The following is a 15,597-nucleotide window of genomic DNA, read 5'->3' on the forward strand; positions in this document are numbered from 1 at the left end:
ATTTGGACACTAACCAATGACCAATTTACCAATTAATTCATCAACAATCTTGTCGATCCATTTAAGCTCGATGTTTTTCCGGAATGTCAACATCTAAAATGCATTGTCTTCTATTGCGTACGTCGGAAAAACATATCTGTTTATTTATATTTAGATTTCTTTAAAAAAACAAAAGTTGTACCAAAAGTAATTATCAATAGAATATTAATTAAACATCATTTTCTAATGTTACATGAACTTCTTAGAAAGAAAGATAAGAAGTTAGTAATATCCTTTAATTCTACTTTCCGCTCTATAGATGATGTTCTTTCACTAAATAATTCAAAATTTGGTGACTATGTTGAACGCATTTATCCCATTGAACTGGAGATAAAAGATACAACAAATACAGTTGGGTCGGCGTCATAGCTTGACTTACATCTAGAAATTGATAATAATGGTCGGTTGAAAACAAAAGTTTACGACAAAAGAGATGATTTCAGCTTTCCAATTGTGAACTTTCCATTTCAAAGTAGCAACATTCCAGCAACACCTTCATATGGAGTATATATCTCCCAATTGATACGATATTCCCGTGCTTGCATTTCCTATCAGGATTTTCTTGATAAAGGTTTGCTGCTCACAAGGAAGCTATTAAAACAAGAGTTCCAAATGGTGCTGTTGAAATCATTCCTTCCTAAATTTTACGGACGCCATCACGAGTTGGTTGACCGTTATGGAATAACCGTTTCATAAAGGATATCGGATGTGTTCCTTACGTCGTAAGTGCAATCCCCTTCCCTTTCATAAATTTGACCTACCGATTAAGACTATTTACCGGATTTGTTATAACATGAGCAACACGACAGATGCCACATTTTGAGGTTTTTGCCACAATCTGCTCACCCTTCTGGAGCACCTGAGATCACTCCTAGTTTTTGGTGGGGTACTTGTTGCCTATTCTTTAGTTTTCTATGTTGTGTCATGTGTACTATTGTTTGTCTGTTTGTCGTTTTCATTTTTAGCCATGGTGTTGTAAGTTTATTTTCGATTTATGAGTTTGACTGTCCCTCTGGTATCTTTCTACCCTCTTTTAATGTTGGATACGGCATACAAAACAAATATGATACATAAACAAACGACAACCACTGAATTGCGGACTTATGACTTGGACATATATAAGACAATATAAAAAAAATCATTGATAATGTAGAGAAACTCATCTCATTTATCGTTTATATCTTGAAACATAAAAGTAATAAAAAATATATAAGGCTTTTACAAATCAGACATCAAAAAGTGAGTGAAAATTTATTGTGTACAAATAGTAAAACTTCAACAAGTGGAAAAACATTTGAATTTGAAATTACACAATACATACAGAAACATTCATATCAAATAAATATTTAATTAACATGCAATAAGGTTGAGCTTACCGATAATAAACATTTTATAGGATTGTAGCATTATTTCTGTGTAATAAATACATCTAGCGATATCATCCATACATATATGTAATAAACTGCACAGGATGGGAGTGGATCGTAACCCTTGGCTAGCAAAGATCCTTTATTCTGTAGTCTGTAGAGGTTATTTTTTCTCTATTCTGCATGTTTTTTGTCAATTGTTCTCTTTTCGTTATATTTCAGCACCAAATTTTTTTAATCTTGGCTCTTTTGTTGTATTATTGCCCCATTTTCCTCTATTTATGCCCTCAGTATATCGAGAAACTCCTACATTTATACACACTATTAGAGAATGTAACTTGTATATATTTAATACGCTTGTGGTAATATAATTTGAAATTCTAATTTCTAATATATTTTTTTTGTGTACAGTCCCTGCAGTAAAGCGTTAATTTTTTCCCTCACATTCTATCAGAAATTTTCAGAAAAAAATATTTTCCCGCCAAAACTTTCATTTTTCAAAATCTTGTATCTTAACAATAGGTACATTACTTTTACTAATTTTAGGTCTGAAAAATGTTATTTCAAATGCCTGCGTCGAACACCATTAAACAAATTAAAACCAATTATGACAGAAAATATATAAAATGTGTTGTTTGAGGACTGAAAATAATAATTATTTCATAAAAAAAACTTATTTAACTGTGCTTTTTGGTATAAAGATACAATTAAATATTCGAGAACACTCGAATTTTGGTTCTCATTGCTCTCCGATTTCGTACTTTATTTGGCCTTTTTAACTTTTTTTGGATTCGAGCGTCACTGATGAGTCTTTTGATGATGAAACGCGCGTCTGGCGTATATACTAAATTTAGTCCTGGTATCTATGATGAGTTTATTTATCCGACACTTGCCTTGATCATTCAGTTGTAATCTGATTGGCCGATACAGAAAAAAACAGGATCTTAAACGACTACCTCAAATTAAATGATGTATTCATGTAACCTTTCATATCACGGATCGTTTTAAAGAGGGAAAATCAAACCTTAAAGTTTCGGTCCCGGGGTTTCGGCCTGCCACTCAGTGGCTATCGCGTTATGTTTGCTTTAAACGAATTTTAATGACTGATCTTTGTTGGTTTCAATGTTTATAGTGATTTGACTGTAATGTTTATTGTGATTTGACTGTAATAGGAGAAATTTGATGCTTAACGTATGAATATTATTGAATATAATTTACGCTTTTCTAAAATATAATCTTGATGCTGAAATAATTCTCGTTGCATAAACTCTGAATGTTTTCGTATTTAACGTAATGAAGTACTGTTTTGCATTTCATTGCTTTCTGAAAGTCTGGTTTTAGTCTATTCCATGTTGATAGCCGTTTATTTTTTTGTTTTGTCTGTTTTTCCTTTCCTAATTACAAGATCTTACTTTCCGGATGAAACACCGATAGCAGACAAGGAACGTGTATACCAAATTTACAAATATGTTGGTACCCTTTGTTCTGATTGATTCTGAAATCGATATGGTGTGAATACTCTAATATTGATAAAAACTTTGAAAAGGGTGCAATAAGCTTTCGTGGTGTTTGAATATCAATTGCTAGAAGAAAAACAATGAAAAAGTAACATGGACAATAAATGTAGGTGGGTTATGTCCTGATAATGACAAAATATACTATATAAATAAGTAGATATAATTTTGATTCATTAAAAATCGTTGAAATTGCATTTATACATCGCGAGAAAAGCGTACGTACTCAATAAAATGGATGTCAATAGATCCATATTTAGTGTACATTCCAACATGTATAGGCTTCAGTGAAATATTTCGAACTGCAACACATGCGGGATTGATCTCTCCGTTGCATCTGTCAATCAGCCAATGATGTGGCGTCTTCTTTGGCGAGAAATGGGGGTGCTATTAGCACGCCATGGGATTTACGTGTAAGCTATAGTGATGTTGCCATAGAAACATGTCAAACTTGCTGTGATTCAGTGTCTGATCTATCACGTTTAAAACATAACCTGCAACATTTCGCTTTCGCAGATTCTCGAACTAAGTCATCTAAACACATACAAAGTGCAGCACACAGAAAAAAGAAGGCACTTCCCCAGCCGAGTCCGTAGCCGGATCCATAGTAGTGGCTTGCTATGCTCTTGTCCATTTCTATCCCAGCTGGATATATCACCAAGGCAATTGTTGCAGCCATTGCTTAAAATTAGAAGAAGAAAAAAAATAGTAATCATAAATAAATAGAAAAGTTAACAACCGAAATATCAATATTAAGAAGAATCATTTGAAGTACCTTTAATGATAGGGGGTCGCCAATGCGAGTATCACAACGTAACAATTTCCTTGCAAGCGAGAATCAATTAGGATTTTCGTATTATCTGCGACGTTATAAAGTTGCAGTCCTATATCGTCGCTGTTATGCAAAAACCTCGTATCTAAGGTTTTGATAATTTTACACCAGGCAGTAAAAACTGAAATCTTTTAATCGATTTTTTAGAATTAAATATGTATGTTCCACTGTATGCGACAATAACTGATCTTCTAACCAATCAATTACCAAGACGAGCAAATATTTCTGCACCTATGTTGTTTTTTCAAAGCTTTTCATTATTTCAAAGCTATATTAGCTTTGAGAACCTAAAATTGTACCTGTTATAATGTCAGCTGCCGTGCCATGTGTTTTTCTTTTGAGATACGATATTTTCGCACAAGAAAATGTCTCACCAATCCGACTTCACTTTTTCGTCACATGTCAGAACTCAAGTTAATGATTGGTTAGAAGATCAGATATTTTCGCATACAGTGGATCATACATATTTAATCCTAAATAATCGATAAAAAGATTTCCGCAAAAAATTGAGATACGAGGTTTTTGCATAACAGCGACGATATGTAATATTTTTAAGCACTCTGCACAAGAGTGGGCGCAATGTAGCCCTCAAATGCCCACTTTTCAAGCTAATATTTCAAATAAAGGTTAATCGGCAAATCTGCCTGAAAATAAATCACAGCTAAAACGTTTACCAGATAGGAAATGGATCTTTTTGTTGAATTTGAAGTATTAGTGTTACGAGGTACATACTCAAGTAGTATGGTATGGATGTCAAATAAAAAAGCAATAAAATACGAAAGTGTATGAAGACTTTACTTAGTGTCGTTTTGTTTTTGGTATACACAAGTACCCGACCACGTCCACTCTGTGTTTTTGTTGGATGTATTTATATTTGTTTCCATCTGATGAGTTAAGCCTTTTTCAATTGATTTTTATTGTTAGTTCTTATTTTGTACTGTTAAACCACTGAGTCTTCCCCAGGTAAGGGGCCGAGTATCGGGATCCCGCTAACAAATTAAACCCCAACAAATTCTGTATGTATGTGCCTTTCCCAAGCCAGGAGCCTGTAATTCAGTGGTTCTCATTTGTTTATGTGTAACAGTTACATATTTGTTTTTCGTTAATTTTTTGTACATAACGTTTACTTAGTTTGACATTTGAATTGTTTAATATTTTTTATTTCGGAGCCTTTTATAGCTGACTATTCGGAATGGGCTTTGGTCATCATTGAAGGTCGAACGGTGACCAATAGCTGTTAATGTCTGTGTCATTTGGTCTCTTGTGGAGAGTTGTCTTATTGACAATCATACCATATCTTCTTTTTTATATTTAACTCAATAACTACATACCACAAACGAGAAATATCTCCCCTGCTGAATGGAAGTAATAAATTTTCTTTGGTAAAGGCGATGTACAAACACCAAGCACAGCCAATATGGCCGCCAGAAAGCCGATTGATGCAGCAAATATCATCAACCCTATCACAGCATTCTGCCAATCTACAAATAAATCAGGTTTAACATTAATTTTATACATCAATTTATTGATTCGCTACTTCCACAGAAAAAAATAGAAAAACAATTTGATTTCTCAGAAGTAACTACAAAATTAAAAAATGAACGCATTTTTTAAGCTGTCTGCAACAGTGATATAAATTGCTGACTTATCAATATTTTTTTGTTTTTAGAAATATGAAGAATATAAATCAGTGTCTTTGGTATTCATATTCAACTTGGGACTCAAGTATGTTACACCTTAGATCACAAGGTCACGTTGAAATTAGCTTTAGGTCACAAGGTAATTTTTATAGAAAACTTTTATTCTAAAGTGGTCTTATTGTCGATTTTGAATTTACATTGTTAAAGATTGTAGATCATTTAACACGAGACGCCTAGTCGCAAGGTCACCCGCCAAACCCTGCAAGGCCACCTGCCAAATACTGCAAGGTCGGATTTAACCATGGTGGATCCATCACCCGATTAATTCACTCGAGACGTGGAAATAACACATCGTTAAAAGGGAACTGACGATACATTCTTCCTTATAAGTGATCAATATATATCTGTATTTTGTACATCATGGAACATTGTGTTTGAATTGTTTTACATTATCATTTTTAGGTTGACTATGCCGTATGAGCTTTGCTTATTGTTGAAGGCCGACCGGTGACCTATAGTTGTTAATTTTTGTGTCATTTTGGTCTATTGTGGAGAGTTGTCTCATTGGCAATCATACCACATTTTCTTTTTAAAGCACCATTTAAACTATGTAAAAGAAGATTTAACAAGATTTCATTTTTTTCATGCGTAGTTTCAGATCAACATCATGGTTGTTCTAATCACTTCCAATATAAAGCCATTCTTCATATAGATTGAAAAATAAAAACCCGTATTTAATTTACTCCGGAAATCAATAATTTGATTTAATAATTTACCAATGTTAACAGGGATATATGATCAGTAACATGATAATCGAAGCAATTAAACGTCAGAATTTATATGAAGCTTCCTAATCGGAAAACATTTAAAATGTCTGATCATAAGATTATATAATTATTATGAATAAAATTAGCTGTATTAGAGATACATGTATAGTCTCTAGCTTTGTCTCTGGTTGTACATTGCAAACTCTGTGGAACAACATATACCGAAAAATTAGCTTTAAAATATGCGTTTTAGATTATAAGATCCTGACTGATTGATTACTGCTTCTTCAACGTCCAGTGACAAATAGTTCATATACATTCAGGACGAGAAGGATCAACAATTATAAATTCAATGGACATGTTCTTCACAGTTTTTCGTTCGGAATGAAAGGCGAACATTTCGATTGAAATTGAGGATATAACAATCAATCTATACATACATCAAAGAGTAATTGTAAGTGTTATAGAACGTGCAAACACGTCCTGCACGAGGCCTCGGGGATTTAGTTCACATTCTAACCAAAAGTTCTTTGGCTCAGTTTAAATCCTAAATATAATGGATTGCATGAAAAATTTTCTATACCTCATTTGTTTCTTAATTTTCAATGTAAATTGATAATGAATACCCCAGGGATCTGTAACGTCTTGCACGTGGCGACGGATTGGGGTTGTAGGGGATGAAATGCATGAAACAATAGCTTCTCCATTTTGAACCAGACTTATATAAATATATGAAATAAATGGACAAATAACTTTACTCAGTTTTCATAAAAAAAATAAAAATAAAAGACTTGTTCAAGATCATTTTTAAGTATAATCTTGTGTCTATAAATTTTTATTCTTTTGTTCTCATCCCCCTCTCCATCTCCATATCTTTCAGATAGAGGAAACTCATGTTCTGTCGCCACAGTACTGTATTAAAAACAAGACTACAAAACGTGATTTCCAACTGAAATAATGAATTAACAAAAACAAACAAACAAACAAACAAACAATCAAACTACTAACAAGCTAATCATTAACAAAAATAATCAAACATAAACATGAAATAATTAAATGAGTATGAATGAAGATGATGAGATGTGTGAACGAAGATGATTTTGTTTTGTATATACCACGTTCAAAAATACCACTGAAAATCTAGTATCTGATGTAAATATACTTCATCGCGATACGACTATACAATCTCGTTCAATCTTACCGCTGGAACAAACACGTTTGATGATGTACATCAGATGATAAACTTTCCATGATATTTACTAACGGGTTGTACACGATGTGCCCTTTTATTTATTTCAAAGACTCGGTCCATCATTACGGTCATTGGACATCTACGTACAGATGTATTGGAGACCACTTAAAATAAATAACATAATGAATGATTGCAAAATTGGATATGTTAGAGTTAATCTCTTATATAGTTAACTCTTTATCAAAAGACTTGCTGGTAAGCAGCTTTTACCAGCACAGACATATATACGAAAGTTTAATAATTCTGTCCGTTCTGACAAGCTAAATAGATCAATCGTTTCCTTCCGATTTAAACGATCCCCTTATAATCCCATTATTCGAGTTATCTTAGAAGTCTTACGAGGTCTTTTCTCAGGACACATTCTGACTGTAAAATTAAGTGGTTGGTAACAGCTATCCCACATTCCGGCGTTAAATCCTGTAAAAAATGAAAGTAATAAACTTTATTAAAAAGTTAAAATTATCAATACTATTGCAATATTATGTATTGCATTACTGATAATGTGCAAAATTGACAACCTTCTGTTAAAACATATCATGTAAACTATTAGAATTATTTCTTTACTGTACGTATTTTTTCCTTTTGCACTTTCATTGTAGTGTCTGCCTCAATATAATACAATAATATTTTTGACTGGTTGTGAAACATTTTATTTATACTCGCATAGTCTATTATAATTGCTTTCTTGAATACTACGTGGTGTTTGATACATAACATAAATCTGATCCCAAGGTTATAACATTAATTACCATTTTAATTAAGATAACGTGCTGTTTCCCGTACTACTCCAACGGAATATTCAACAGCAAATGCCTTGGTATCCAAGACAATCATTTAAAATTAGATTTAGCGCTTAGCCTCTGTTTTGTGTTTAAGACAGAATATTGATTCAGATGTTAGCAGGCAGACTGTAAAACGTATCGATTTATCGATTAGTTCCGTGATATCATTACCGAGATTGCGTGAACGTGTTGATGGGGGCTTTCATTGAGGTCCGCCTTGAGCATCTCTTCATTTGTTTACAAATTAAAGTATAAAAAATTGAGAAAATGTACCATCTAAAATAGTTGAGCTTTTGCAAAAACACAGGAAGAACAAGTCATTTAAATTCAATATATAAACATTCGATAAAGCAACAATTAAATACTGTTTAATAATTTAAGATATGACGTTTTAAAAAGCGACATTTAGAAGGGTCTATATATTTAGTATAGTACTCTATGCTAATAAAATAAATAACACACTCGTTAAGGTAGACGTTTGCTAATGAATCGTGTCCTTAAGAAAAAAGTTAAGAAAGAAAATTCTGCTGAAAATATTCGATATATATGTGAGTGCGGATGGGGTTTACAAAATAGAGATCATGGTAAACAGTGTAGAAAAAAGGGGGAAAAAGAGAGAGAATAATGGATACTAAAATATAAAGAATTTAGAATAATAGCCAACAAATATAGAGAATAACTATATAGAAAAATAACCGTAAATACCAATAAAAATTGACCCCTTTCCTGACCCCCATTAATGTACAGTTAGAGTACATGTCGTTTACGTCACAAGCTCATGTACGTATGTTTTGTACTTCATTCTAATTGTTAAGATAATGGCTCCCTACGATAGAGAACCAGAATTATGTGTGTAAAAATGATAGTTAACATTTTTTAACAACAAATAGATAATTACCTTCTCCGTACAACCAGTAGGCGTTGAAAATTGACCCCATTGAGAACGGTAGTGCTAATCCTATCGATGCTATTCCTCCAATTCTAAAAGGTCGCCATAATTTAGCTTCTCGTAGGTAATATTCTTCTCCAAATTTCCTTAAATCTGGACTGTTTTCTCCGGTTTTAAACTTCAAAAAATTCTTCATTATTTCAGATTTTCACCTTTCCTTTATGTGACAGTTAAATATCTGAACACAATCACGAGATTGAATAGTTTAAATTACAATACAGACTAGTACGTGTATTCACTTAGTAAAGTATGCTTTGGAAATCAACTAGTGCGTGACGGTAAAAAGACTTAGATATATTGAGAAATCTTAATCTACTCCGAACTGTCACGAATATTGTTGTGTATTTCCGTTATTGGAAAAAGTCGTTCGTTTTTAATAATTTATCCTCTAGTTGACATTACAAATAGATTGCTCCGCAGCGGGAGCATTTATTATGCTGATTTTCAGTTAAAACGAATTACGGATGTCGCCTAAGGCTGTTGCTATGCAACTTTGAATTCAGCTTCAAACCCCAACAATATGTCAGAAAATCTGTCAAATGATCCTTTTATCAATAAATAGGGAAACAGATTTCTATAATGATGTTTTATTTATACAGAAATGTGTTTAACATGCTACATATACAAAACTCTTTTATATTGCTTACTTTAACTTCCACAATAGCGGAAATCAAATACGAATTACACAATTAATGTTCGGCAGTTCATGTGGCATGTGTTGTTTGGAAAGGAAAATTGTGATGGAAAACATATTATTTGTTTATACTAATCAAATTCGTCAACATGAAATTGAGAATTGAAATGGGGAATGTATCAAAAAGACAACAACCCGACCTATGAGCAGAAAACAGCCGAAGGCCACCAATTGCTCTTAAACACAGCGAGATATATAATCCCGCATCCACATGCGTGTTTTAAAAACGTTCAACCTTTACGATATCTTATACTGTGAGGCTGTGGTATATATTTCTACTATCCACGAGAAAAGAAACATGCGTGAAAAGAGCCAATTACGAGGGAGTACAACAGTAAAAGGGAATTATCGAGTCCCTAATTACCAATTGCTCAAACGTGCTTGACAGATCTGTATCATTCCAACTATTTTTCAATAAAAATAAAATACCGTCATCTCATCTTGATGGATCAGCAATATGTTGTGACTCAGGTTGGATTGCTTGATTCACTATCTCTACTGGATCAGGATTCGTATCAGAGGCCCCTCTGACTCTACCTCTACCAATACCACCACGCCCACGATTTCTGGTAGATTTTGGTGTCATGCAATATCAAAGTGGTAAGATTGTAGAATTATCGTGTTAAAATCGTGTTATAATCGTAGAATAAGCGTGGTTAGATCGTGTTAGGAAGTGATAATCGTAGTGAGGTCGCAGAAAAATCTTTATGAGAACATGGTATATTCGTAGCGGGATCGTTGTAGAAGCGCAATGAGGACGTTGAAGCATCGTGAAAGCAACGAAAATCATCTACACTTTCATGCCGCTCATATCGCGATCTCATTGTGATCTGTTAATGGTTTGGGTTTTAGGTCAACGTTTAATGGCAAACGGATTTGAATAAGTTGATAACATCATCGTCCTTTTTCTTTATGGAGAATAGCTGTCTCATTGGCACACATACATGTAACACATCTCCATCTTTTTTTAAATTAAAGAAAAAAATACATAAATGATATAAAGCCTGTTATATTTGATCACCATGTCATTGTGTTAAATATATACATCCCTGACCAAATATTTTCTTGTTATTGTTTGTTGTATTTCGTCATCTTTAAATAATATCTTTAGGTCACAAATGAAAATGAGAGTTTAATAGTTTAACTATATAAACATTATCCTTTAAATTATAATGTTGTCTCCAAGGCATAGCTTGCTATTTTAAAGAGACATTTTATTACAGATAATCAAGTAAGGACCATTCATCGTCAAACGTTATCGCACATTTAATTTATCTTATATAATGATTTTGTTGCTAGTAGTCTTAGTATAGGTTTACAAAAGAAAAGACAACATACTACAGAAGATGAAATACCGTAAATGAAATTCCTAGTAGAGTCGGATAAAAAAAAGGGGGGGGGGGGGTCATAGAGGGCAAACAATCCCCAATCGATTGACAGGTATAGCATGTTTAAGCCTAAAATTGTCCAACATTATTTCGGCGGTTAACACTTTTCGAGACATTCGACCACTTTTAGAAATTCAGAATAAATGCATGCAATTTTACTTTTAAATTAGGATAGTGTATATCTCGTGTGCGCATTGACGAATTAAATTTCACATATAGCTGTACAGAGAACAAGATCATACTCATATCGAAAGCAGTAGGTCCAATAAAAACCCCTTTTGGCACCAAAAAATAGCAGTTTTACAACATCAACAAAGTGTCAACTTTTAGTTATTTATTGGACAGTAGAATGCTTCGTGTAAAACGAAAGTGGCTGCATTCGTGTTCACCCTTAATATTAAAATTCAAGTTGTATTCTATGATAATGTATAACATATACTAGTATAAAGGTTATGGATGAACACGGATGCGGCCGCTTTCATTTTTTACAAAAACCATCTGAAATGTGACATTTTTTGGCATATTTGGTAGATTTTTCTTTTTTGAGCTTGAATCGGATCGTTTTTTAATGACTAAATCAGTTCAAATCTTTCACATAAACTAATTGATTCAAATGAAATAGACACTAAAAGTCTTTAAAAAGTGGTCAAAATCTTTCGTCAGATGAACCTGAAATTGGAGGCCAAAATCGATCCTTACCGGACCTACTCCTTTATCAATAATAGTATGGCCTTAAAGAAAAGAGGTGGAATATACCAACTTGACATTCAAACTCATAAGGCGTAGACAAACCTTCAACATCAAGGACCAATAAAGACAATTATCGGTCGTCCCACTGTCTATATCACTCTGTTCAGCTATTATTAGTTATCTTGGTGTAATCAGGGGTGTACAGAATTTTACACCGTTGTTGAAAAGTTAACGAATTTATTTCTTATGAACAATTCCTTTACTCATTTTGAAACCAGGATGTAAAAATGGTAGTGAAAAATTTCCAGCGTAATAATTTTGCAATGTCCATGCTGCTGCACATTGCCAAATACTTTTAAACTCTATTTTGAGTTTACAAAAAAAAAAAAAAATTTTTTTTTTTTTAGCATTTTCTTATTATTTTTTTTTCTTAATTTGATTTTTTTTCTTTATTTTGTAAAATTTTTATATTTAAATTTTTTAGGCAAAATTTCATTTTATTTTAAAATAACCAAGTGAACCGGGTGAACCAAGGTGGGGTGTTATTTACACCGGGGTAGTCAACCAATCAGATTGCAGTATTTTTGCTGCATAAGAAATAATATTCCGTATCATGTCTTTGTGACGTCAAATACGTTGACCCGGCCTTAATAACTTTGACCCCAACATATCAGCGACGTCATAATGTTTGAACCGACGTTAATAACTTTGACCCGAACTTATCAAGTCATATATTGTTAGTCCTATTTTTTTATAGTTAATCTATTGTGTGCTGGTGAACCAAAGAAAACACTTCCGAAACACGGAAATATAGCCCGATAAATCGATTATCAGATTATCTGCATTTTGCTATATTGTAAAATATCAGCTGCTTGACATCATATGAAGGCTTTTTGATCTCGTTCGCTAAGCTCACTCGACAAAAACCTTCATATTATGTCTCGCAGCTGATATTTTACGATATCAACATACAGATAACCTGATAATCGGTACCTCATAAGTCGTAGACAAATCTACCACGCCAAGGACCAATAAAGACAACTCATAAGTCGTAGACAAACCTTCAACGTCAAGGACCAATAAAGACAACTCATAAGTCGTAGACAAATCTACAACGCCAAGGACCAATAAAGACAACTCATAAGTCGTAGACAAACCTACAACGCCAAGGACAAATAAAGACGACAATAAAACAAGACTCTACAAAACACAAGTCACAACAAAGAAAACTTAAGACTGAGCAGCACTAGCCAAATAAGCATTCAAGCAGTCTCTATTTCAGTGGCTATACTGTGGGTATTATCAAGAATTTCAATAACGGCCGGGAAACAGACTAGTGTCAAGTTTTCAAACAAATATTATACAAGAGGTAATTTTTTCAAAAATTGCTCGTCAGCATCAGATTACAAATATAAAAGATAATTATCCAAAAATAACAAACTGTTCAACTTTACCCTACACCATCCACCCCATGGGCTTATCGTCGATATCATTCAAGACCAACATGCTAGAAACATGCTAGAAACGACATTCCATCTAGTATATATAGAGGGATCACAATAGCGTTCACATCTAATATACCATTGGCTTGTCGAAATAACGTCTTGAACTCTTTTTCAGTTATTGTAGTATATATATATTTTTTTTAACTTGTAAAACGTCTTCATTTGTAAAATTTCTTGTTTCGTAACATGTTGATTGTAAACTTGTAGTTTTTAATTAGAAACAGGACTTCTCATTGGCTGGTAATGGTAACAACTACACTGGCACGATAACCCTAAACGTGACAATAACAAAGAAATTGCAATGTTAAAAAAATAATAAATCTAGAAGTTCATGTAAGGAAGAAATTACATTAAGAACTTAAAAAATTGCATTTCCCAATAAAGAAGTCACATCACAAATCGAGAAATGTTGAAATACATGTAACGGACGGAAACAATACATATTTAAATACAAATAAAAAAAAATACATTTTACAAATAAAGAAAATGCATGTTACAAATTAATAAATTGCATTTCACAAATTAATAAATTGCATTTCACAAATTAATAAATTTACAATTATGGCGGATATTCCATTCCAAACAGAAGACTAAACTAACCGCCTGATTTAAAAAAAAAAGACACAACTAATGCAAACAACTGGAATACAGTCACAAAAAACACATAAAGAATGTTACATGTATTAAAATGCTGTTGTTCATCTGAGCCAAGTTTATCCAGATTGTTTTAAGCTTTTTTTTATTTTATATTCTTTTATGCTTTGTTATATTATTAACCGAGCAATATGTGACTAATACCTTTTTTATTTTAACATTTTAGATAATAGGAGTACAATGGAATATGCAAAAAGGTCAGAAAAATACATATTTAATGTAAAACTAATAATGAAGATCTGATCACCAAATATCGTGTATCGAAAAATAAAGATTAAAAATTTAAAGTTGAGTTTGGAGGACATTTAAAACAAAAGTTTGTATATCTTGGTGACAACTTAAAAAGAAAATATAATAAATTGCTCAGCTTTTGTTGTAATAATTACGTTTTTGAAATATCATTTTGTAAATCATTTGTGCTATGCAATAACTCGTATGCTTACTTACATTTTCAATGCTTTTAAACAAAGATTGTACATATTTATAACATTGTTTTGAAGGTTAAGGAAACCATTAACATTCTTCAAATTGATAATCTTCTTTGATATTGAAAATTCAAGGAATTCCCAAAAAAATCTGACAAAAAGACGAGTCATAAATGTCAACAGAATAAAATCAATTAAAAGTCAATTCTTATTTATAAATTACGTACACATAACATCTATAGAATAAACGGATAGAATGATCGGTTTCATTAAGTAACAATTATTGTTCAAGGTCATAATATACAAATGTATATCCAAAGGTTAATTTGGCCAACAATTGGCTATTGATGTACATTTAAGTCCCATACCAATTCACAAGAAAACTGTATATAAAAATAATAAACAAAATCATGCAAAAAACGTATCTAACAGCCTCTTTTTCATACGAACTTTGCATTTCCCCAGTTTTTATTCAGTGTATATAATAAACGTTCAGAGGCTGTAAGAGAGATAACCGCAACATAATTTGAGTTTCTTAGTTTCTAGCGTGTGGACATACGATTTTCGTTGTATATATCAAACGGATAGACGATTTCGACACGAAGACCTATGTAAGCCTCGGTCACACCTTACCGGATAGCACGAACGGACGCCTAACGGATGAAAATAAAAGTTGTCCGTTGACAAAATTGTTATCCGTTGGGAGTCCGTTGATGCACTGACCGAATAAAACGGATGTATCCGTTAGTCGTCCGTTCGAGCTATCCGGTAAGGTGTGACCGAGGCTTTAAATTCAATATATTCCTGAGAAAAAAGTAAAATGATAGTGACAAATTAAGTAACCAATAGTCCCGATGATCACGTTTAATGAATTACACAAACACGTCTTACTCTACTAGTGTTTTCTCGGTAGAAGATTAATTTGAGGCAAACGTAGCTTTATTAAAAGCCAATACGTTTTGAATTCGAAGCTGAGAATATGACTCATTCTTAATATAGAATATGATTGTTGTTTGAATTTAAATATTATATGTTTGTAATGATTGTCATGTTTGTCTTGGAAATAATCCAATATTTATATTTTACACCAATAAAATTA

General features: G+C 32.7%; 1 protein-coding gene across 1 annotated transcript in view; it reads right to left on the reverse strand.

Annotated features, from left to right (window-relative positions):
• Positions 1-1,274: 1,274 nt before the first annotated feature.
• Positions 1,275-15,597, reverse strand: part of LOC134693889 (uncharacterized) — a 47,312-nt gene continuing 32,989 nt past the window's right edge. Inside the window, exons 3-4 of the mRNA XM_063554834.1 lie at positions 5,084-5,233; positions 1,275-3,601 (exon numbers count right to left, since the gene is read on the reverse strand). Coding sequence (XP_063410904.1) covers positions 3,366-3,601; positions 5,084-5,233 — 386 coding nt within the window. The 3' untranslated portion in view covers positions 1,275-3,365. The remainder of the gene's footprint in view (positions 3,602-5,083; positions 5,234-15,597) is intronic.

The sequence above is a fragment of the Mytilus trossulus genome, chromosome 12 (genome assembly GCF_036588685.1).
Source record: "Mytilus trossulus isolate FHL-02 chromosome 12, PNRI_Mtr1.1.1.hap1, whole genome shotgun sequence".
Lineage (NCBI taxonomy): Eukaryota > Metazoa > Mollusca > Bivalvia > Mytilida > Mytilidae > Mytilus > Mytilus trossulus.